General features: G+C 43.9%; 1 protein-coding gene across 2 annotated transcripts; it reads left to right on the forward strand.

Moving 5' to 3' along the window:
* Positions 1 to 1347: 1347 nt before the first annotated feature.
* Positions 1348 to 14993, forward strand: mapk6 (mitogen-activated protein kinase 6). 2 transcript variants are annotated; one of them, XM_047579981.1, is made up of 8 exons: positions 1348 to 1566; positions 5464 to 6398; positions 6509 to 6826; positions 11005 to 11149; positions 11498 to 11662; positions 11776 to 11971; positions 12246 to 12363; positions 12537 to 14993. In XM_047579981.1, the coding sequence occupies exons 2-8, from the start codon at positions 6162 to 6164 to the stop codon at positions 13626 to 13628; spliced, it is 2271 nt and encodes a 756-aa protein (XP_047435937.1). In that variant the 5' UTR covers positions 1348 to 1566; positions 5464 to 6161; the 3' UTR covers positions 13629 to 14993. The 2 variants fall into 2 exon arrangements, with proteins under 2 accessions (XP_047435937.1, XP_047435939.1); XM_047579983.1 differs by lacking the exon at positions 1348 to 1566 and adding an exon at positions 4391 to 4548.
* Positions 14994 to 24943: the final 9950 nt, after the last annotated feature.

Consider the following 24943-nt stretch of genomic DNA (forward strand, 5'->3'; position numbering starts at 1 on the left):
TGCAATTGGGACACGACCAGAGCGGCGTACTAATGCTTTCTCCGCGCAGGCCTCTTTTACAGCGCTGTGAAATGCCTGACGTGCATGGTATCTGACGTGAACCGGGGTTTGCATAGCTCCCGTATGGGTCAGACGGTTACTCACGAGGGTGCAGGAATTAATTTTGATCCGTTCTGCACCTTGGCTTTAGGTCTAGTGGGACAGACTGTTATATAACGGCAGCCTCTGAACAACGGCAGCATCAGAGACCAGCAGCAGCCCTACCGAGTAAGATCAGACTCTCTCCTTACTGTAAGTTGTGTTATATAACTGCCTTTTACTGTACTCATTGGGGGAAATCAGCGGTTAATTGCGCTGAACATGCGAGCTTAGCGAACCAATCGTCGCTGCAACGTTGGGTACAGTAGATTATCTGAGCAGTGAGGCCAAACAAACACATATGTCTACACTGCAACTGGCACACATCATCAATCAATACCTTAGAAATTAGTGAGCAATAAATAAAAGAGACCTCAGAGGAAAAGCAAACAGGTCAGACCCACAGCTAGCCGCCCTCATGTCCTCATATGTCCATTCATATATTTTGATGATATACAGCCGGTCCAGACCCTGCAGCAGTCTGGTTTGAATATCAAACACAGACGCACGCACACCCTTTCTTGCGGTCCAAACATGCCAGACTGTCAAAGAGCGAGCGCTGCCAGAAGGACCAGTCCCACAGGCAGGAAAGCGGCAGACCCTGTGCGATGCCGTGAATAGAAGAAAGCAGGTTTCAGGGAGGGAGGAGGAGAAATGTGATTGAGGGGGAAGGGGGGAGAAACATGCAACTGTCTTTCTCGACTTGAGTCAGCACAGGCTCCTCTCTTGCGTTTCACGACCCCTACGGATGCTGACCAATAAAGAGAGCGATAAAGTGCAAACACATAAATGTGTCGTCTTGTGCAGGCCCACTGCGGGCTGTTTTATCCTAATTATCAGACTATAGATATTTATTTTTGGTACTTTTTTTCATCCTTTTGTCAAAGCTGAGGGAAATGAAGTATGAATTCAAGAGGGTTTCTCCCAGCAGCACAGATCTGCAGTATTTCAGCACAGGTTGAAGAAGATTATCTTTTTGTCCTTTACTCACAAAAGAAAGAGAGGAGGGTAAGACAGGATTTGTGTGTGTGTGTGTGTGTGTGTGTGTGTGTGTGTGTGTGTGTGTGTGTGAGTGAGAGAGAGAGAGAGAGTGAGAGAGAGAGGGGTGGTGGCAGTGGACTCTAGTTAGCCCGACACACTGACAGGCCAAGCCAAACACAGAGCAGTCTCCTCCCCTGCCCGCCCCGGCCTATATTAACTTTCCATGGAGCTCCACCTCACAAGCAGAGGCACATGGAGTAGGATAACACATCGTCAAGGCTCTGAGATTACATCTACATACCTGCACATATACAGATACTGGACTGCGTTGAATCTCTTCACCTGCCTGGTTTGGATTAGCAGTGTTGGACATATTCAGCATATATTCTCCTGCATGGACTATTAACTTCTGCACAATGCTGCTCCGCTTGGAGAATTTCAACCTCGGTAAGTTAAAAAAAAAGAAAATACAAGGCATGAATATTTTAGTTTTTGTCTAGAGTTTAGATGTGAAGAGTGAGAACAGGTGGAATTTGGAAAAATTTACATCATAAAGACTGCAGCAAGTGAACATAGGTAAAGAGTATGAGCACACATGAGAGTAATACCCTGTGGCCACAAACAAGGCTCTTGAACTGCAACAGCACATGGTTTGGTTTGAGGTTACAGCACTATTTGTGATGGAAAGTGGCAGAAATAGGTGTCACTGCCATCTGAAGTTAAGACTAGACGTCAACGTGTTTGCCTCAAGATGTAACCAGGGGCACAGCTTAAATGGCAGAAATAAAAACAACAAGAGGGGGAGAAGAAGAAGAAGAAAAAGAAGAAGAAGAAGAAGAAGAAGAAGAAGAAGAAGAAGAAGAAGAAGAGGAGATTTTCATGCCTACACTTCTGTGAGGTGATCAGGAGAGATGGAACTTATGACCTCAATTCATGGATCTGCATGACAGGGCAAAGAGCGCCCGTGGGGCAGGCATGCACCTTATCTTACTAATCTGATTCTTAATTATTACCACAGCCTTCAACACAAACCGTCACCAAGCACCGTAATAACGGGAACAGAGGCCGGCCGGGGGAAGAGAATATCACTTCCTCTCTGTCTCAATTGGCTTCTGATTTGTGGAGACCGGAGAGTGTCTTGGCTGGAGGGAAAAGCGCCAGTTCAGACAACTCAGCAGGGGGACACGGGTTCACAATGTCTCCTCATGAAACATCTGCTCAACTCAAACGCCTCTGAGCAAAGAAAGCTGCCACACCGAGCTTGGAGTAGAGAAAGGGGGGATCAATTTTTGCGTCAGTGAAGTGCCATATTAGAAATATTTGCTAAACTGCAACAACGTGAATGAATGAAAAAGCAACTACTGAAACTCCTCTTAAATTAGTAAAACATTGCTATAGAGCATTAGAAATATAAGATGATGCATTGCTGAAATCTCACGTCTCTCTTTAAATATCAGACTCAGTATTACATAATTTCATGTTCTTTGGGAACATTTATGCATGGAATAAAAATAAACCAGGACATCCCTAACAGCAGCCACGCTGCTCTCAATCTTTCTTCCCCCGCCTGATTCACCTCGACAGAGAGTCGCTCTCGGACTCTGTCGCAGCTCGCATGCAGTTTCTGTTCTCCATCGCAGAGCCCATCCCGGCCTGAGAGAGGCATCTGCATTCTCGGACACATGGGCTCTCACATGGTCTGCCTGCGGATGCTGATGTAGACCGCTGCGGCTGTGATGCTGCTGCCTGCCCACCCACCAATCCAATACGCGTCCCCACGTCCCATTCACAGCTACGAGAGACGGCCGGGCACCAAGCCGCAGTATGAACCGAATGAGCGATTAGAGCAGATGGGGAAATAGTGCCTTCCTTGATCTCCTGACTTTGTTTTGGATGCGGAAGCCTCGTGCTGAGGTGCTGTGAGGGCAGAAAGAGAAAACACCGCGCTCATCTCGGTGCCAGATGGACTTCCTAAATCCGCAAGCCGCAGTGAGTGACCCGTCCGAGGGATTTTCTCACTGACACACGTCATAGTCCGAAGACAACGTTACCAGCAAAGGCAAAAACAATAAACAGACAGAGCAGATAGGCCCCCCAATGGGGGCGATGCACAAAACAACAGCTTTGCACAAAAGAAACAAACAATCACAAAAAAAATGCACGAATGCAAAAGCATGAAATTCTTTATTACGTCGAGATATTGACATGCGTATTTTGATTTGGAAGCATGCGAAATGCTAAGCAGTATACAGAACTAGAATATACGCACTTTATGTTTCATGCTGTCTGCAGCATTTATTTATTTATTTGATTCCAGTAGGCAACTCTAGGGCATGACATAAGACAGATACAGGATGTTCCTCCTATCAAGGCTCATTTACATTACACGCAGAAAAAAATAGTAGTCAAAGAAAATAAGGTTCGTCTCTACCGGGATTGCACATATAAAGCATTGCTCTGGCAGCATACGATTATAGCTGTGTTTACAGTTGTGAATGTTTTGTTTTTTAAAATATATATATATATTATGGCTGCAAATATAAATGATGACCCTGTTTACTATAAATCATTACTGTCATTTGTACAATGTTGTATCAATGAGTCGGACTTTGAATGTACCGCTGTCGCGTGATTTCCAGCTTGAAATAAATATTTTGAATGACTCTTGCTGCCTTCAAGTACCGGTCGAAGATCCTGTTAATGTGTTCGTTACTGAGACAGGATTCAGTATCTGGCCCTTTAGTGTCTGGGTACGGTGTGCAAAACTACTGCAAAATAAGCCTGACTGTTAAAATAAGCCTTTTTGTGACTTTATTAATGGACTTGCAGTCCTAAAAAAATATTTCGCTAGCTATCGGTGCCCACTGCGTTTCTAGCCTGTAACATGTTAATGCACAACTAAAAACAATATTAAAATGTCTAACAGAGGCTTTTGGAAGGAGGATGGGGAAGATGAGAATAGATGAATAATAAGAATAATGGAAAAATAATATAGAATATGTCTAGGATCAGATCATAAGAAAATCTGCAGATATGTGTAAACAAAGTAGCTTGAACTGAATTGATGATGAAACACGTGCTCAATGTTTACTACTTTTTCACGTTAGTGATTTATTCTTACTGTTAGTCTATTAATTATATTACCCAATAAAAATATAATATAACAGATGCGTAACAGGGCCGTAAATTCATTAAGACACTCATAATGACAAACTTTCTCGGATCATCTGTGAAGGGCTCTCACTTTAACGGGAATGTTTCAAACAACCCTTGAACGCGGCCTCTCGACGTCACAGCCGCCGTCCATAGCTCCGCCCACCCTAAATGGCGATTGCAACAGCTCCGCAGAGCTCGAGGAGCAGACCGCACTCCCACCTCCGCCTGGGTCTTATTTAAAGTATAACCGACCTAATGCGAAGGATACGGACTGTAAGTAACGCGTTATACATATGTTTTATCTCCTATACCCTGCCGTGTACATTGTATGTCATTTCACCGCGGATTCGCTACCGTTTTGAGCGGTTTAACCGTCGTGGGTTTAGAGCCGTACCACGTAGTCAGAAGAAGCCTCCGCCAACAACGGCTCCTTTGTTCGCGCTATCGGCGGATTTCTCCTCAACCATATGGTGGATGTTTAAGAAACGTGTAGCAAATTGGGGTCAATGTTGTCGGTTTATTCATCAATGTCTGTTTATTACCCGGTGGCCGTGGTTGTGTGATGAATTTTAACCAAGTCGGTGGATTGCCGTTAGGCTTTCAGTGCTGCCTTTTTCCACCAGCCAACACACAGACCACCGGGTGAGAGGCCGTGAACGCAATTCAAGGCATTTATTTGCCTTCCTTTTTTTTATTTTTATTTATTTTTTTTTTTAAACCTGTTTATGTTTTTCACATGTTACATTTTATGTAAGTTGCCTCGGGGGGATGGAAAAAATATCGATACCCAGAAACCGGAGTAGCAAGCATTAACCGGGCGGGGGAGGGGTTAGTTTCTCTATATGACACCGAGCTTCTTCCAAGACGCGCTCTGTTGCTTTGGTGAATTCCCCAACACACACATTGGCCTTTAAAAGCCCTTTAAAAACAATTTCCCTAAGAGACAGTCAGTTTGAATCTATATATTTTTATTCATAATAATGTTCCATTCCCTTCTAGTTCACATTTAAATGTGGTTTTCCTTACTTTTTTTTAACCCAATCTCATTGCACTGTACAACTTATGTTCTGCCATGACAATAAATGCTGTAGACACTATTCACATTCGCCTGAAGTGGTTTGATGGCCTTAAAGCCCCGTTGCCTACCTTCTTCTCACCTTTTCTTTCTGTTTTGCTCTTGTCTTTCAGGTTATACCCAAGTAAAATGGAGGATAGTTTTGATTGCGACTGTGGCGAGCTTGAGCCACCTGATCTCTGAGGGCGAGAATTTACTTTGAAGACTTCAAGGCCAGACTCATTTCAGTTGTAGGGGTTGGGTGACTTGACAGGAAATATATATTTAAAAAAAAAAATAAATAAAACAAAGAGAAAAAAAAGTAAAAAGAAGACTAAAAAAAATAGTGCATTACAGCACATTTCACATGAAGCTGCTCAGGACCAGTCATACACTGAATGTATCTGCACTGTGAGGATGCAACTGTGTGCTTTTATAGTTTAACTTAGTCCCAGTGCTTTTTAATTGGCCTCAAAGTCCATTCCATTACCGCCTATAAACACTAGTTTACTAAGAGTTGCTTTGTTCAAGATATCCACTCGTGCAGAATTAGAGGAATCATTTCTTTGTCTTTTATAAAAATTTTCTCTCCTTATGCAAAATGGAAAGAAAGTTTGACTACACAATAGTGCCCCACATTTGACAGTGACGGCTAGCCGGGGGGACTCTGTAGTTGTCTGTGCAGGGGTTAGTTGGCGCAGCCTCTGGAGCAGAGGGGGGGGGGGATCGATCAATTCCTCTGGAGGTGTCAAAGTTGGGCTTGGTATAGGCCAGAGAACAAAAGTTAGAAATAGCAGAAGCTCGGTAGAAAACCATATTAAAAACAGTCGTCATGGCCGAGAAGTTTGAGTCGCTGATGAACATCCACGGCTTTGACCTGGGTTCTCGCTACATGGACTTGAAGCCTCTGGGCTACGGAGGGAACGGGCTGGTGTTTTCAGCAGTTGACACTGACTGTGACAAGCGTGTAGCTGTTAAGAAAATTATCTTGACCGACCCACAAAGTGTGAAGCACGCCCTGAGGGAAATCAAGATCATCAGGCGCCTTGACCACGACAACATAGTTAAGGTAGGCTGCAGTGTGTGAAAGAACACATGGGGGGGGGATTGGATTAGTTTGAAAACTGCCTTTCAATATCAACCCTATTTTGGTTATTTACTTATTTTTCATACCATCAGGTGTTTGAGACACTGGGCCCCAATGGTCGCAGGCTAACGGAGGACGTGGTGTCCCTGACGGAGGTTAACTCTGTCTACATTGTGCAAGAATACATGGAAACCGACTTATGCCAACTGCTTGAGAGGGGCCTTCTGTCGGAAGGTCATGCCAGGCTTTTCATGTACCAGCTCCTCAGGGGCCTCAAGTACATCCACTCTGCCAATGTGCTGCACCGTGACCTCAAGCCTGCCAACCTGTTTGTCAACACAGAAGACCTGGTACTTAAGATCGGGGACTTTGGGCTGGCTCGCATCATGGACCCCCACTACTCTCACAAGGTAGGACCAGTCTCTGAGTGGCAGCTTCAGATCATTTTAGAATTTGATTTGTATGGGGTTTCACTTAAGCGAGTGACGCTACTTGTTGGTCTTAAGTTCAAACATCAGTGTTTGCACACTTTCTGCTCGACGATCAATGCTAAGCTGCGCCGGCACAAGTGGTTTGTTGTCTGGTAATGTGGCGCTCCCCAGGGTGACGCAGTCGTTCGCTGCAGGAAGTAAACAAGACAGGATGTGGTTCCTTGAGAGGTAACGCCTCTGTTTCCCTTCTCAAGAAAAGTGAGACTGGAAAACAGAACCATGGGAACGATTTTTTTTCCATTAGACTATGAGTGTAAACATCTAGAAGTGAAAATTGGTTATTTCTTTTCAGTCAGCTGGAGGTTTATGATTGTAGGACTTAATAAAGTTGAAGATAAGACACATTCCCTGATGGAAATATTTGAGATTTGCATGCATAGATTATGTCTAAAAAACCACAGTGCTTTCTTTGTGTTGCAAACTTTCACAAAGAAGTGACCATTAAAAGCCAGATGTAGACGCACTATTTTAGGGCTCTCTGTAAACACTGTATTTTGTTTAGTGAAACGGTGTAATGGCAGCAATAAAGTAGGCCTTAAGTATGAGAAGAGCATGGATCACCCTGTCCTAATTGTAGCCAGGTGGAAGGCTTGGGTTTCCTTTGTGTGTTGCTGTCACCTTGTAAAGGGAGGAGGAAATTCCAGCCGGTGGCCATATGGTGGTGTGATGTGAGGAAATCTAGGTTGGGAAGTCGATCCCTCCCTCTCTCTCTCTGCATGTAGAGCACAGTCTGATGCTTACACGTGTCTCAGATTAGTCATCGGAGGGTTTGAAGTGAGCTCACGTGACGTGACCTCGCTGGCTGGCGCAGCCTCATTCATATCCCTTACACAGCCAGGATCCTGCCACATCCCTCTGATACAGACTTGGAGCATACGGCACGCCGGCACTGCTATTTGTTTTTCAAGGCTTGCTATATTTTCAGCTCTGACTTCTGTATTCTCGTATGAGTCACTTCTCAGACATGATGTCACAATGCAATAGGAAGAAGAAGTTATGGCCTCATAGTTGCTGGGAAGGCATGAGCGTTTCTCACACATTTCAGACTGTTACCAGCCGCCCTTCTCATTGCACGGTTTGACATGTGGGCGTTTTCCATATGAATAAGCAGTTTTTCCTGATGGGAAACATGCAGGCCAGTGGGTATTGAGAAAGCTGCTTGCCTAGGGTCACTTCTCTTGAGTTTGACCATTGTCGGCTGTAGTGCTACTGCAGGCTACTGCTCCTTTTTGGTGCAGAGTTTTTGTCTAGGATACAAATACTGTTGTCATGTAGCGAGGCAGACGTTGGCAGATTTTAACATTGCTCTCAGTCCTGAACAATGTTGCTGTGTTTTGTCTGTCCCCACTGCGGTAAGAATAGTCATGTGGGGGAGGTATAAGTCATATTCCACGCACCACTTTTCATCGGCACATATCACGATCCGATGTCTGTGTGTCTGGGGCCTCTGACCAAATGAGGCGTGTTTGATAGTGAACTCATCAACCCCAGTAAGATACTGTGGTGCAGAGCCGAGTTCAGAAAAATAAAACTGTTGCTTTGAGTATTGGCTGGGGGCAAAAATACTTTCAAAACCACCCTCTACTTCTAGCAGGCAGGGGTGTGACAGAGCAGCTGGGGTGGCTGAGTGCATGTTATTTGAATAACGTCGTTTCTAAATAAAGAAGCGCTCTATTCCAGTGAACCTGAGTTTCTGGCATAGCTTCAATTATTTGCTATCTGGATTTATTCATGAGAAGCATCTGCTCAAGGGATTTGTTTCACCTTTTCCTCCCGCATACGTTCTTTTTTTGTAATTATTTTGTTAATGAGACAACACCCCTGATGTTTACCTTTGGACTTTAATTAATCTGGCTTGACTTTGTGTTGAGTGCGAGTACCTGTGCTATCAATGTTTGGAAAAGGAAAGCCAGATTCTGCTGGTGTGAACTCTCAAGGTTGGCTGCCGTGGTGGCCCAGACTCAAGAATGCCGAGTATTCACATGCACTGATCCAACTTCACCAACTCCTGTTCCCCTCCTTTTCCCAGGCATCTCTTTGTCTTGCTGTGGGAGCCTCGCTCAAGGCCTTATTTGAAGCTGCCGATCTAGGGTTGTGTTTGTTTCCAGTTGTGGCCCGCCCTTTAACACAAAAAAAAGGGATACAGAGATTAAAACCGCAATAGTTTGACTGAAGCCTGCTGTTAAGTTTTAAATGAGAGTAGCTGGGGCCATAAGATGGATTCTTTTAGTGGCACCAAGGCTGAATGGTATCAATTCTGCTTTAGGTGTAATTCAATTCCACAGCAATGACAAATCACTTCCTTAGAAAGTTAACATGCCCAGCCTCGTCTTTTTTGCAGATAAAGGCTAGAAGTGAAAAACAAACTTGTCATGGTCATACAGATGATTTACAGCTGCAGAAAATTATCTCTGTGAGGGTCGCCATGAGTCCAGCTCGCTGCGCTGACGTAAACACGTCCCTTGATCGATCTTGTGTTTACACGTGGCTCAGTGTCTCATCTTCTACTACCGCTTATCCTTCATGGCTTTGTGTAAAATCCTTCAATTTGAAACGCTATAGGGATAACTGAAGTTTTCAGCAGTGTTGTAAGAAGTAGGGTTTACAGAGGCCCTTTCTGTGACACAGGCATCCGGCACAAACCACAACTGCAATAACACATATTTGACCCAGTTGTTAAGCCAGCAACAGGCCTGTCTGGCACCAGGCTTCAACGAATCTAACAAATAAATTACCGGACACTTAAGGCTTGATGAATTACAGAAGTGGTTTCACTTATTTTCTGAAATCATCTCTCACTTCTTTTCAGCCGATAGTAGTTTATTTATCGTCTCCTGCAACCTAAAGTATCCCCTATAATGTGACAGGCCACTGACCAGATTGAAATAAATGTGAACAATGACTTTGTTTTGGCGTGGAGGAGGAAGAGGAAATCTGTGGCATCAGTCTGTAGTCACAGGCTTTGTAATGGAAATGTTGACACGGCTGTCGTTCTGATTCTATAATTGCCACCATTTCTGGTCCGACCTGCTTCAGGTTGCAGTGACTAACTGCACGTGGCTGATAAATTGAGAGTCTAGTATGAGTCATTAAGTGACGGCTTGATCTGATCGACATCAGGTGGTGAGGTTATCCACGCACCGTTGCCAGAAAAGTGAAAACTTTAGCCCGCTGCGTTTTTAGGTCAGAGTCCATTGTACATTGTCCTTATGCAATGATCCGGCGCTCCCCTGGGCTAATTTTATTTATGTCTCTGTTGCAATGCTAATCTGGTTGTCTTTAACCATAACTACAATCGCGCAGATCAGCTTTACTAGCTGATTCTCAGAATGGGTGCGTAACAATCTGGAAGGTGTGAGTTAATGTCTTCCCTCAACCTTTTTACAAGCTCTTCTCAGACAAATAGATCAGCAGATTACCCGAAGGAAGGAGATCTATCTAGTGCGTGCGTGTCATTTTGTGTGTCTGTCAAAACAAGGGCTTGCTGAGCAGCGATGGACTTCCGGATGGTGTGATATCCAGATGCTAAATTAGGGCAGAAACTGGAGCCTCTCTCGTGGTGAGGTGACCATTTTGGTCCTACCACAAACTACCACTGCATGTGACTGCATGGGGAGGAGAGGGGGGGGGGCAGCAAGGGTGTTGTTTTACCACTTCCCCTCCCCCAGTGTCCCAGAGTGGGTGTACAGAGTGAGGTCAGTTTCCTTTGTGTTCATGTCCTCTTGGCCCTGTAACTAGCCAGACACTGTTTGAGAGTGAAGTGCATTTTGGCGTGGCACTGAGGGATTAGCCTGCTCTCTCAGACTGCTGACAGGGCCTGCACGTGTCTGATCTCCCCCTTTTCATCTGTCTTTTCTCTCTGGGGTTTTTGCTATGTTGCCTACGTGACCAGCACATGACAGGTCTGTCAAGGAGAAAACACAAGGTTTACGAAGTTTATCTCTGACCATTAGACATGACAGGAAGTAGTACATAGACATCAGACTTAGGAGCATCTTAACTTAAGGACAAAACTATTTAATAATCATTCATATCCAAGGGGAAGCTTTAAATTTTTTTTTACAAACACTAACGTGTCTTGTCTTCCACTATCACAGGGCCATCTTTCTGAAGGTCTCGTCACAAAGTGGTACAGATCTCCTCGTCTGCTGCTCTCTCCCAACAACTACACCAAAGCCATCGACATGTGGGCTGCTGGCTGCATCTTTGCTGAAATGCTCACAGGGAAAACCCTCTTTGCGGGTAAGAGTTGTCTTAGTGTCTCTCGTGTGTGTGACTCACCTCATGCCCAAACACAATGGCAGACAGTCACACTAATGAAGGGTGGAGCATATGTTTAATGAGGCGTGTTTGCTTCACATTTCCTATATGTTCTTAACGGATGTATTGACCCGAGTCGGCTGTTACTGTCCTAGTTCCTAATCCCAGGAGAGCCTGGCTGTTTTCCTTTCGCTAAAACTGCCTTGAGCTGAGCACAAGGCAAATGTCTCCTGTTCCCATGATCTGCCTCGATCACACACTCATGCTGATGTGGAATGTTTTGTAGCTCCTATAAGAAAATAGTCATTGTTTGTCTGCCTGGTGTTTCAGGAGCACACGAACTGGAGCAAATGCAGCTGATCCTGGAGTCCATCCCCGTGCTGAGAGAGGAAGATCGGCAGGAGCTCCACAGTGTCATCCCCGTCTTCATCCGTAACGACATGTCCAGCCCTCACACACCTCTGGCCAAATTGCTGCCTGGCGTCAGTCCACAGGGTGAGTTCACAAAGTACCGTCGTAAATACAGACCAGTAAAAGCACATACGTCATGTCTTCCATGCATCTTTCGTAACTTTCTTGATAATTTGATCGTCTTGTTGTTCCTACAGCCCTGGATTTCCTGGAGAAGATCCTGACCTTTAACCCCATGGATCGTCTGACTGCAGAGGAGGCCCTGGCCCACCCCTACATGGCTGACTACTCCTTCCCCCTGGACGAGCCTGTCTCTCTGCACCCCTTCCACATTGAGGATGAAGTAGATGATATCCTGCTCATGGACCAGAGCCACAGCCACACCTGGGACAGGTGCGCTCTCCCACCTATTCCCTCCCAAACAGCTGCCCTCTCTGACCAGGCTTTGAGATCCAGATCTTTATAACATAGCACACATTTTTGATGTTTGCTTCGCTCTCTGCAAACTACTTTGTAATGTAGAAGTGACCTAATGAGAGAGAGCAGGTTTATCCATTTACTTTTGTACTAATTTTATGGCTTGTTTGAAAGGTTACGTCATTTACCGGAACATTTTAAATTTGTGGTTCTGTGTGGTTATTGAAAATTTTCCTTCTTGTACTTATAGGTATCACGAAAGCCAGCTCTCAGAGGCTGATTGGCACTTGCACAGCACACACGACCCCGAAGAAGTTCAGGTCGACCCAAGGGCACTCTCTGATGTGACAGATGAGGAAGAGGTCCAGGTACGTTTTGAAAAACATTTCCATACCAGGAGTTTCTCCTGTGTATAGTTTATTTAAAGAAAACACAAGCATGCATGAGCATTATATTGTTCTTGCATGTGAAATAGAAAATGGTTTTGTTATGCTGCATCTTACTCTTGAATGACTTGACTTAATTTTTCGACCATTTCCAGGTGGATCCTCGTAAATACGCTGATGGAGATCGGGAGAAGTTCCTTGATGAGCCGTCTTACGACTACTCAACTCTATTCCCACCGGACCGATCTTGGCAGGACGACGACCACCACGAGAACAAATACTGTGACTTGCAGTGTAGCCACACCTGTAACTACAAGGCCGTGTCACCCTCCTACCTGGACAACCTCATATGGAGGGACAGCGAAGTCAACCACTACTACGAACCCAAGCTCATCATCGACCTCTCCAACTGGAAGGAGCAGCAGAGCAAAGAGAAGGCGGACCGCAAAGCCAAGAGCAAATGTGAGAAGAATGGGCTGGTGAAGGCCCAGATTGCACTGCAGGAGGCCGAGAAGATCCAGAGTCCGGTGGAGAAGGACAAAGTGCAAGAGAAACACCAGACGGAGAAGCCTCCAAGCCAACAAAACCAAGGCTTTGACTTTGACTCCTTCATCGCCAGCACCATCAAACTGAGCCTGCAGCCGGAGCCCTGCCCAGAGGTGGCCGTGTTCAATGAGGTGGGCCTCCTGAACGAGCTCAACTCCTCTGTCTCTCAGCTGGAGGCTCCTCGCTCGAGCTCCATGTCCAAGTCCACAAGTCAGGAGAAAGAGGAGAAGTGCCTGGTAAACCTCGCCCAGTTGGGTGGAGGAGGGTTGGGAGTCGTCAGCGGGGACTGCGTCTGGCCCGCTCGCCCCTGGGAGAGCTTCGGCTCCGGGGAGAGAGTCAGCGAGAGCGGCTGTTTGATCGATGAAGCGTGCTGGGACATTCGCAAAGAGGACCACCTCCAGAAGGAGAGCACTTACACCAGCTACCTGGATCGTCTGTTCAGCCGGAAGGAAGAGGGCGTCGCGGAGACTGGGGCCAGTCCGGAGACGGAGCCCTCGGCGGTGAGAGAGCTGGACGAGAGCTTCCTCGACAGTAGCACAGAGATCGTGCTTAATATGCAGCTGCAATCTCTGCCTGTCTTTGACAGCGCCGATGACTTGCCTCTAAAATCCATCCAGGCGTCCCTCACCCCCTGCGCTGTCAAATGCTCCCCACAAATTGCCCACAAAACGTACAGCAGCATCTTCAAGCATCTTAATTAAAGAATATATATCCTCCCTCACAGTGCAAAATCTAGGCAGACTTGTTTTTATGTTTTTTTTTTATATATATATAACATGATATATTACTGTACTTGAATCATTTCATACCTTTTTTTATTATGGTTACTTTTAATAATTTCTTTTTTTTTTTTTTTTTAAGCGTTGAGATGGGTGGTTTATTATATTTGAAGAGTTTCGGTCATCACTCTGAGCCTTGATCACCAGGCCTTCATGGGTTAATGTCTACGCCCTCATTGCTAAACTGGCATGTCACTCGCACACATAAAGTACTGTAGATGAAAGGAGATCTGGAGAGAAGGAGCTGGGAGCAAGACAAGCAGGAAGCGAGGATTCGAGAAGCAAGGTGTGACATAAGGAAGGAAGTAGACGCTAACATTGCTGTGGGCTTTTAAAGTGCTTTCAAACAGCCTTTCCTGGGATGGGGTGTACAAGGAAAAAAAAGGGGGGGGGAATGGGATGTCCTGTTTTTTTTTTTTTTTTTTTTTTTTTTTAATTTCTGTGTTTTTGACTTTATAACATTTTCCCCAAAGAAAGCTTCCTTAATAACCCTTTCATACTGTAAATCTGACACATGATGCCAGCAGCAACCATTATCGTAGGCGTTAATGTAAATGTGTTATCTACCTCAAGGTAACAGCCGCGAGAGACACTCGAAGCCGCACTAGTGCTTTACACACGTTGACCATCCTCATGCCATGAAATGAAGTGGTCGCCTAGATGAAATCTGTCTCACTTTAGCATTTAACATAGTGAGGTGTTTCAGTAATCATTATTTATTTCTAGCAGATGTGCGATATTTATTTTATCAAAATGTGTTATTTCAATGTGATTATTGAAGATTGAGGAGTTGGTCAGACTTCCATTTTCATTTCGGCACCATGTGAGCGTGCAAGTGTTCCTTTGTTTTACGGTAGGATGCAAATTCATGTGTTACGTTCTAAAAAGAAGTCGAGGCTTTCCTTTTTTTCCATCAACATTGTTCTAATGGATATCATTCGTTTTTTATTTGTGGGTGCGCTCTGTCTTTAGTGGAAAAGAAACTCCTTCAAGGTTTAAAGAAGCGCCTAAAAGTCTTAATTTTTTTCTATCTAAATGTAAAAGAAAAGAAAATGTGTGCATGGAGGCAAGAGAAAGGTACATTAAGAGTAAAGTTAATGGTGAGTATAATGTACGTCAGTTTTAATTGTACATTTTTTTCGTTTTGTTAAATTTCTATGTACTTTTTCCAGGCAAGCATGATGAATTAGGTTACGGTGTAGCATGTAGAACACTTATGGACTTCTTTTGTAATCATTGGTTCCCCTGTTCTACAAAATATCTCAAAATAAAATTTACTGGCAAAGACCTGAGGCCTCCTCTCTTCCTCATTTCTGACGACCTCTCGGATGTGTGGTGTTTTTATGCATTTGTTCAGGCAGCTACAAGGCGGCTACAAGATCCGTGTTGATGAGGAAGAAGCGCTGACACATCTACATTCCACTTTTAATGTCCAAGTAAGCAGACTAAATTACACTCAGAGTGCTGGAGACACAAGCTTGGGCTCGCCAGCTAAATGTAGACCTGTCCATATCTCGGAGCTGTTAGCTCTGCCCAGATTTCCACCTGCTTTAGGTATTTAAACACATAAAACAAGCACATAAACAAGCGCGATTATATAACCGAGTTGGACATTTTTTTTTGTTTTACGGCTGCAGCCTTTTTCGCCTGTTCTGCACATTTCCGTGAAACAAAAGGTCCATTTCGGGACCCGCAACTGAAACGTCAAAAGCTGTTTTAAGCACCGGGGACGAGCTCAGCATGAGATCATAGGGAAATAATGAGGTTCTTTTAAGTTGTGACATTGTCAAAGTCACTCTGATAGTCGATTTTGACGGAAGAAAAAACAACCTTCTGGATCACACATTAAAAGGAGTATTAATTCCAAGTGAGGGTGAAGTTCATTAATTTGGATTTAATTTGATTAAAAAACATTACTGAAGCTTAAGTGCATTGACTTTTTACTCAAACATTATTCATTTTTAGTTTTCTGCACATGCTTTCATTGAATACTCTGTCTTTATCATAAATGGGTCAAACTCGTCGGGAAACTCTTTAGTCCACGATTCTCAGTCCAGACCAGAGGCTGCATGTAGTTTTAATGAACCTCACGATGAGGTCACAAATCCTGGTACAAAGGTTGGAACCGGTTGTCTCACAATAATCAACTACAGCTGTGCAAGGTTTTTTTTTTTTTTCTTTTTTTTCCACTGCCGCTGCTACTTCCTGATGGGAAGAATTAGGCCAGCTATGCGTTGTTTTTCTGGTTTTCTGGTAACAGAGCAAACCTCAAACCACGTCGATTAAACTCTGCCCGAAGACTCTGAACTACATGTACATGTAGGTCAAATACCACCTCGCATATCCTCCGTCCACGTCTCCAGCTCGTCTCAAATCCGCTTCTACGGCTTCTCTTTTCTTTGCCCTGCAGGGGCACACCGATCTGCCACAACATTATGACCACTGATGGGGGAAGTGGATAACAAGGTTCTGCCGGGGAATGTTTGGACCCGGCATTCATTCGTGTGGATGTTACTTAGACATGTAGCCCCCACCCCCATAGCAGTGATGCCCCTTGATAGCAGCAGGATGCAACCTGACGCACACACACAGACACACACAAGTGGTTGAGGAACAACTCAAAAAACATGAAGAACCGCACAAGGTGTTGAACTAGCCTCCAAAATCACTAGATAGTTCTTCAACAAGGGGCCCATGACCCCTAGGGGGTTCGTGGAGGCTCTGCAGGGGGGTCACAAAAATTTTGGTTGATTAGACACTTTATATATATTTTATATATATATATTGTATATAGTATTTCTCCCACAAATTTAAATTTATTTATAACCACATTAACATATTTTAGTAATAGGATAAGGGATATCTTAATACTGAATGCAAAATGATAATAATACATATTTATAAATAGCACTAGCTCGAGTTTAATATACAACAAATACTGTATAATAGGTAGGGGGTCGCTACTTAATCTCTCTGTCAGTTTGGGGGTCTTGACCTGAAAAACGTTGAAGACTCCTGAACTAGATCCCAACCTGGTCAAGTATCTGTAGGATAAAGGCCCCACCCCGACTAACAACATCCTGTTACCAGACACCAGCAGGACACCCTCAGAAGGCCAAACACAACTGTTTTGGAGACCAACACAGTATAAGGTCATAATGTCATGCCTGATCCGTGCACGTGATGCTCAGGGCCACTTCATCGCCGCTGTCACACGACCCGACTCCTCCATCCTTTCTGTTTGCTGCGATCCGATCCCCTGTGTTCTGCAAATATTGTGTAGTATTGTCTGGGATCTCGCACACCTCACTTTCTCACATTACCCTCTCCGCTTTTCCTGACTTTCACTCATACCTCATTCTCAACTCAGGTCTTCCCCGTTGTCCCGGGCCTTTCAGGTTAAAAATAAAAACCCCAGCAACACCCAGTTAAGCAGCTCAGCTCACCACCGGTCAGCTGACAGTAGCTTAACGCACCGTCTTCCCAACTCAAGGTCACGAATGCTACGCTCTGTCCCCTGGAGGCCAATTAAAAGGTCAGCGCGCTGAGCTTTCGGCGAAAGCACAGAAACTGCTCAAACGTCCGCAGAACGGCAGGATGTGCTCAGATAAAAGCGGCTGCGCCCCACTTGGCGGAGGTCGCGCCGCGTCCGAGACTGGCCCCCAAAATTTATCTGCCTCGGCTCGAGGCTCGATGCTCATTATGACTCCCCACTGTCAGAATGTGTGTCCATATTCAGTCCCAGGGATGTGCAGAGCACTGGATACTAAAGTTAGAACACAAAGTGCCCTCATAAATAGACACCTCTCAGGGACTTCGAAAGCTACAGAGCGTCCTGACCGACGGGCTCAGATCAGCGTATCACTTTTTACAGCTTTGAACATAGTACATTCTGACATTTTACGGAGAAGGTAAGAAGCGTCTGCCTATGGAGCAGAGCAATCAGTCGGAGAAAAATTCATCAATCCAGATTTAGTCCCTCGGAGCTGATAAACAACAGCGTCTAACTGTTCCCGCCGGTGCTCATTGAAATTAAATCACACTAAAGGCTTATTAATATTCATCCTGTCCTCATAACACAATGTTCCTTGTGCCTCAAGAGCAGCAACAGCTGTTCCCCCGTGAAGCACATTTATTGCGCAGAGACGTCCAATTCAGCTGAAGAGTTTCCATCATTTTGTGTTTTTCATTATTTTCATTTTGCTTTTATGACAAAGGGGAGCCGCTAAACATGACATTTTCCATCTTGTGCAATCAAAATATGATGATATATAGTGTGCGTGTGTGTTTATTAAGTCGCAAAATCGTGATCTAGAGATTTATCTGCTGCCTCACACAGAATCCACAATCGCTGCTGCTGCTGCTCCGGGTAAAAGGGAAAAAAACAAAAACAAGTCCTCTCCTCAGCAGGAATCAGCTGATGTCTGCTGGCTTCGTTAGTGGAAACGCTTCGACAGATGTCAAGTGACCTCACTCATGTAGTCTGAGGGAAAATGGTTTTTGGTGCGCTTCGTGACTACAGAATGAGACACACGGAGGCGGATGACAAGTTTAAATCCCGGTTTTATCGTTTCTGCCGATTTTAAGATCGTTTAAAACTAAAATCTTTGGCATGGTCTCACCAGAAATTTTATTTATGACTCTCCTGTGTTTCACTCTGGTTGTCTGTCATGTGTCCTGTGTTGTTTAAATGTTACTGTGCCTTTTCGGGCCTTCCTGGTTCTCTACTGACAATACAATCTGATAAACACTTCACCTGTACTCACGTGAGGACTCTGACCCACAGGTGTGTGGTCGAAACTGGCCTGAAAAACAAAGAAAACATCGGCTTATTGATTGTAATTTTTTTTTTTTTTTTAAAGCACCACTCATATGAAAACCAGTTTGCGTTCCTAACTCCTTATGTTTTTCCAAAACAAAGTTGACCTTTTTCAGGAAGTAGAGTTTTCCACTGCAGGGTGTCACGTTTTAGTTTCAAGGGAAACATGCGCGGAGCAGCCACAACAATGAAACCACTGACAGAAGAAGTGAACAACTTTGACCATCCTGTGACAAAACAGTGTTCCGCTGGGAAACTGTCTAGCCTGGCATTTGTGTGGACGTTGCTTAGACATGTACCACCCACCTAGACCAGACCAGACACCCCCCACCTCATGGCAATGACATCCTCAGCAGGATGCAGACTGACACAGGCACGCAAAAACTGTGTGGGAACAACTCAAAAAACATGAAACACAGCACAAGGTGCTGACCTGGCCTCCAAATTTAGTACACCACAGGACAACCTCAGAAGGCCCATGTCCGTCCTCTGATGAGTCACAACTGTTTTGGAGGGAGACCTACACAATATTAGGAAGGTGGCCATAATGTTATGCGGGATCGGTGCTCACCCCTGTTGAAAAGTATAGTTAGTTGAAAAATATATAAGAGAACTCAAACGCTATGTCACATGCGCGAGCTGATTTTTTTTATATAATAGACCCAGTTGTTTTAACAGACGAACGCGTGTGAACTTTTTATTTTTATTTTTATTTTTTTTTACATCCAATGTGCATCTAGAGAGCAAAACGTGTACGGTTCATTTTCTGGCAGAAGCATAATGTATTTTCCACACAACTCTCAGGAGACACCAAAGCTATAATTAGACCTGCAGTTTCACACACACACACACTCATGTTCAGGCTGGTACTTTTCCTTTTCATTTCTCATGAAGGATAAACTGGTTCCATGGGACGTTGGCAAAGATGACGACAAGACAATTAGCTTTGAAGGAATTCGGAGGGAAATGAGCGGCATCGGCGTACGGTGAAATCCAGCGGCTCTGTTTTTCTTGCGGTCTTCGCAACAAAATATGAAATTACCAAAGGCGCAAATAACTACTTGCGTGTGCCCAGTGCGTGTAATCAGTGTTTGTGTGAGGAGCTCAGCCAGTCGGTAGGTAGACGGTAAGACCGAGCGTGACTAGATGTGATTATGGGAAGCAGCTCTGTGGTGTGTTGTCAGTTAGATCTCATGTGACCTTTCACAGGCTGTTAGCAGAAGAGACGAGGGAACGGCAGCAATTACAGTTCACCTCCGCTGATGTCTTTTCAGTATTTAGTCTGCGTTTTCCACATGATGCTACTTTGCGCTACAATTTCAGACGAAATAGTTCAAAAAGCTGTTTAACATGTAAAACATTCAAATAAAACACACAAAAACATCCTAATATTGTGTAGGTCTCCGTTGTGCCTCCAAAGCAGTTGTGACTCATCAGAAAATGGACACAGGCCTTCTGAAGGTGTTCTGTGGTGTCTTCTAACACAATGTTGTTAGGGGCTTTGGGTCCTATGGGTTGAGGGATCATCCTGTAGAAGATACTCAATCACGTTGGGATCTAGTGAATTTGGAGGCTTTTGTTTTGTTTTTGTTTTTTGCATAGGCCCCATCCTGGTGGGGATGGCTGCTGCCATCAAGGAGTGTCATTGCTATGGGGTGGGGGGTGTTCGGTCTGGTCTAGGTGGGTGTTCCATGTCTAAGTAACATCCACATGAATATCAGGTTCAAAAGTCTCCTAATTGTCACAAAATGGTCATAAATGTTATTTATGTCTCCTGTCAGTGGTCGTGATGTTATGCCTGATCACTGTATAGTGAAAACCAACAGCCCTGCAACAGATTCCCTTTTCATACCCGTTATGATGTTCAGTTTATGCTTAAAAGACTGAAAACATGTGAACGTTCGTTTCTGGAATATGCAGTAAGGCAAACCGAGCATTTGTTTGGAGCCCTGTAAGAAAAACAGAAAGATGGTTACATTTTGGAATATTATGCAAAAGACAACTGAAAAACCCTTTTGAACTTGTGAAGCCCTACCAGTGCATCAACAGTACACAAACCCTTAGGGGCCCACCTCACCTTCTATCTACCCTACGACATATTTTACAGTTTGCACTGTAGGAGTTTGCCCGAGGGCCCCTAAGAACCTAGGATCGCCACTGGGTGTGGTATTTGGTGCTGTTAAGCTAAACACAAGAATGTTTCTGTCCACTGCCTGAAATGGGGTTGTCAAAATACTAGGAACATGTATGGGTACACAACTCTACGACAACCCCCAACCTTCCAAATGAAAACACAGTTGAGTCAACAGCTCTCTCGGTTATTTTAGACAAACGCAGGACACCATAACCTTCATGAAGCTAAGACTCAGTGCAGAGCTGTTACATTAGAACGCATTGTTTTTCATCGGTTTACATAATGAGTAATGACTAACATTTGTCTCACTTCTTAAAACTGAGACGAACCAATATCAAATTGCTGCTGAATCTACATTTCGTGGGTGAAAGAATCAGCGTGGATTAGCCTTGCATGTTTTTCCTCCTCACATATTAGCTTCTGCAGATGACAGGAACATTTAACTGAAACCACGGCGTTTCTGAAGTCTGTGTTTGTTTGTTTTTCAACCTTACAATCTCTAGTAGTTTCACAAACAGAAGATAAAAAGGAAAAGCAGGTCAGGTGCTGGCGCATAATGTTTTCAGAAGATAATCTGATTAAATTTAGTCGTACTGTACTGCAAGCCGTCGCCTACTCTTCGCTTGTATTACTTCAGACTCCTACATGAAATAAAATCATCACCTTTTCTTATTCATTGTGTGGGTGACACAGGACTGGCCACTCGGAGATTGAAGCACATCCAGTAACAGTGGGAACTCGATTAGGTTTCCTCGGGTAAATGAATAGGTTCTTAGATTAGAAATTATACAAAGCTCAAAGGGTGCACTGGAGGAGAGAAGATGCCCTTTGATATTAATGGTTTAACATATTTTGAGCTTGAAAGTGGATTTGATTTATGCAGGAGAGCTTCCAGAGCCCTTGAGGTAATTGTGTGATTCTTCCACCCCCAGTGACAGCAGGCAGGGTATTATCACAACACTGTGCTTTTGCTGCTGCTGCTGCTACATATACAGGAACATTTACTGTGGAAAAACACTGATAAAAAATGGATTCAACCAACCGGCTGTTTGTTAGAATCCTACTTGTGTGCGACAGAAATGTACTGTGTTGGTGTCATGTCGCTCTGGAAACGCGAGGCAACGCATTTTTCAAAAAGTGTTTTAACGAGTGGTAACAGCGTTATCTATCAGACGTCTGCCGTCTACGGTGTATGCAAATACCTGACGAGGGTAAATTGCCAAGCAAACTTTGAACTTATCATGCAATGGCGTGATAGTTGTGAAACGAACACGGGCGCTCTGGAGACTGGTACCGAGGTCCCTGATGAGGAAATGCCCCTTATTTTACGTCTACGCCTCCAAATTCAACTGCATTTTTACAGTCAAATAGTTTAGAATAGTATCTGTGTTGTTTCATTTAAGCTGATACACCGATCAGGCATAACATTATGACCACTGACAGGAGAAGGTCCAGGAAAATGGGCAAATAAGGTGAATAACATTAATCATCATGTGGCAATTCAACGTTCTGCTGGGAAACGTTTGGACCTGGCATTCGTGTGGATGTTACTCTGACATGTACCCCCAACCGAGACCAGACCAGGCACCCCGACGTCATAGCAATGACACTACTTGATGACAGCAGCCATCCCCAGCAGGATGTAACCTGACATAGACAAAACAAACAGTTAAGGAACAACTCAAAAAAACATTAAAGTCATTACAAGGTGTTGATCTCGACTCCAAATTCACCAGACTGATCAAGTATCTGTGGGATGATGCACATAGGCCCCTGCTCTCAACCTATAGTATGCAAAATTCCAAACTTTCTTTTGTCAGACACCACAACACACCCTCAGAAGACCTACACAATATTAGGTCGGTGGTCATAACCTCCTGAGACCCTGCATCCTCATAATGGGGACATTAGCTTTTGTGTTTGTGGTAGCTTATTCTGCTTTATTTAGACCCGTTGTCCTCATAAGTGGACCCCTTAAGTACGTGGTAGCAAAGAGTCAATACACTAGTTGGTGTAAAACATGACAGCATGATAGCGGGCATTTCAGGAAAATCTTTATTTTTATGGTAGAAACTTAGTTTGAAATGTTTGATATGACACACAAATTTAACAAATTCTACAAGTAGTAAAAGCTACAGTGTCGCTAAGTACCCATTTGAGGACATTGGGATTAAACATCCTGCTCAAAGATGATGCTCAGTTTTTATACTTCTTAGGTCCTTGCAGAAGTTAACAACACAGAACAAATAAAAGGTGTCAGGAGGATAATGTTATGCCTGATCTGTGTTTTTCTGTTCACACAGGTCACTGTACATCAAATGTGTAGAAGCAAAATGGTCAACACCCAGAATACCTGCCAGAACTTGAGTGTAGGTAATTTGTTCAACCGATTTGGAGTTTTGATGAAAAGGAAACACCAGAATTATTATTATTAATTAATAATCAATAAATATGGACGTGCTGTGTTCCCACATGCAGGTAAGAAAAGCTGCAGTGAGACCAGTTTGAACCAACACTGATGTGCTCTATCTACAGGTGGTGCACTTCTAGTTTTTTTTTTTTTTTTGCCCAGTTGTTATTTGTGTACGTGAGCAATTGGGGATTTATATGTTAAATTTTAAACCTGCAACCGTATGACTGGAACAACCGAGAGCAACCAGGATGCAGACGTGTTAGCCTACATGACTTTTCTCCTTCAGTTTGGAGAGAAGGTGGGGCCTGAATTAAACATCCACAAGGTACATAGCTTGAGGCCGTCACTGGCTCCAGAGGGAAGTGTGTCTGAGCAGTGGTTGCAGGCACAAAACAATTCTACAGATGTCATGCACATAAACTAAGAGAACCCAATCAAAGAACTGAAAAAGAAATATTATACAAAAATATAAAATGAGACAATATTACATATCTGTGAAGTGCAAATGTAAGTGCATCAGTAGGAAGTTAATTTCAAGGCTAACTAGACTCGATCTCTTCAGAAGTGTTTCCAGTCGATGCGATAAGAGTCAGTAGCGTTCAGTGCTGTGGTTTATGTTTTTAAAAAATAAAAATCCTGGATTTGTCACAGTCTGATGTTTGTGTAAGTGTATGTTGGCACGGACAAAGGAGCTTTCAGAGGAGCTCTGAAAAAGAGTTACTGACGTCCCTCAGGCTGGAAAAGGTTACAAAACCATCTGTGAACAGTTTGGGATCCACAAATCTACAGTGAGACAGACCACGAACAAAAGTAAGAGATTTAAGACGACTGTTACCCTCCACAGGAGCGGTCTACCAAGAAAACGCAAGACATACAAAAGTCGGAGAGGTCACAAATGAACCCAGGGTAACATCTAAGCAACAACTGATTCATTTTCTTGAAGCAGTAAATACAGAGGTGTCATATTTCTGTCATGTTATTTTGATTGGTTTCTCTTTGCCTGTACTTTGTGACTCGTGAGAATGTCTGCTGATGTTTTCATTTTTGTGTAGCTGTGGCTTCAAGTAGCCGATGTAAACTGATCAAGGGTTCAAGTCTTTTGTTCAGTTGTTCAGGTTCTGTACAGAATCTGGATTTACTTATCGCTTAAGAACACAGTTAACATATTGATTTTATTTTTCCGCATTTGAGGCAACGTCACCTCTCATGTAAACAGTTCATGCAGCTCCCTTAACAAATGGATCAGCAGCTGTAGATCCAATGGCCAACCTCTGGGTGTGTTTCTGACGGAGAGGTGAGTTTGAAGCTGTGTGGACGAGGAAAATACTGACTAATTGCTTTAAAATATGCAGTTGGTATTACGCAGACTGTTTGATTTGATTAATTATACATTTATATCTCCAGAAACGTGATAACTTTGTTATGCCACACCAGCACTGAGCTCCACCACCGTTTAGACTTGGGAACTTTAATCAGAGATGAATAAAGCTTTATAGTGAATGCAATCAAAATCAGTCGCCCTCTCCCATGGATACTTTTCTTGAGATTCTATACTGTAAATTTACTACATCGCTCTACTCTGTGCAGCATCTACTGCACTTTAGTCTCAGAAAAACAATCCCGCTAAGTCGCTTCCGTTCAAATGTCCTACATTTTTGACACATTAAAGTGTGTCTTGAAGGAGTGTTTAATGCAACGCAGATTGTAACTTAATCTAAATGTGCCCATGCTTGTGATTGCAAAGCCAGTGAGGAGCTTGTGTCCTTGTTGCTGCACTAGTGCCTCCTACTGGTTGGTCACGACTCCTTCATGGAGCTGTGTGGGTGAGATCTGGAGGTCATAATTAGTTCTGCGGCAGCGTGAGGAGCTGA

This window comes from Mugil cephalus, chromosome 3 (assembly GCF_022458985.1).
Source record: "Mugil cephalus isolate CIBA_MC_2020 chromosome 3, CIBA_Mcephalus_1.1, whole genome shotgun sequence".
Taxonomy (NCBI): domain Eukaryota; kingdom Metazoa; phylum Chordata; class Actinopteri; order Mugiliformes; family Mugilidae; genus Mugil; species Mugil cephalus.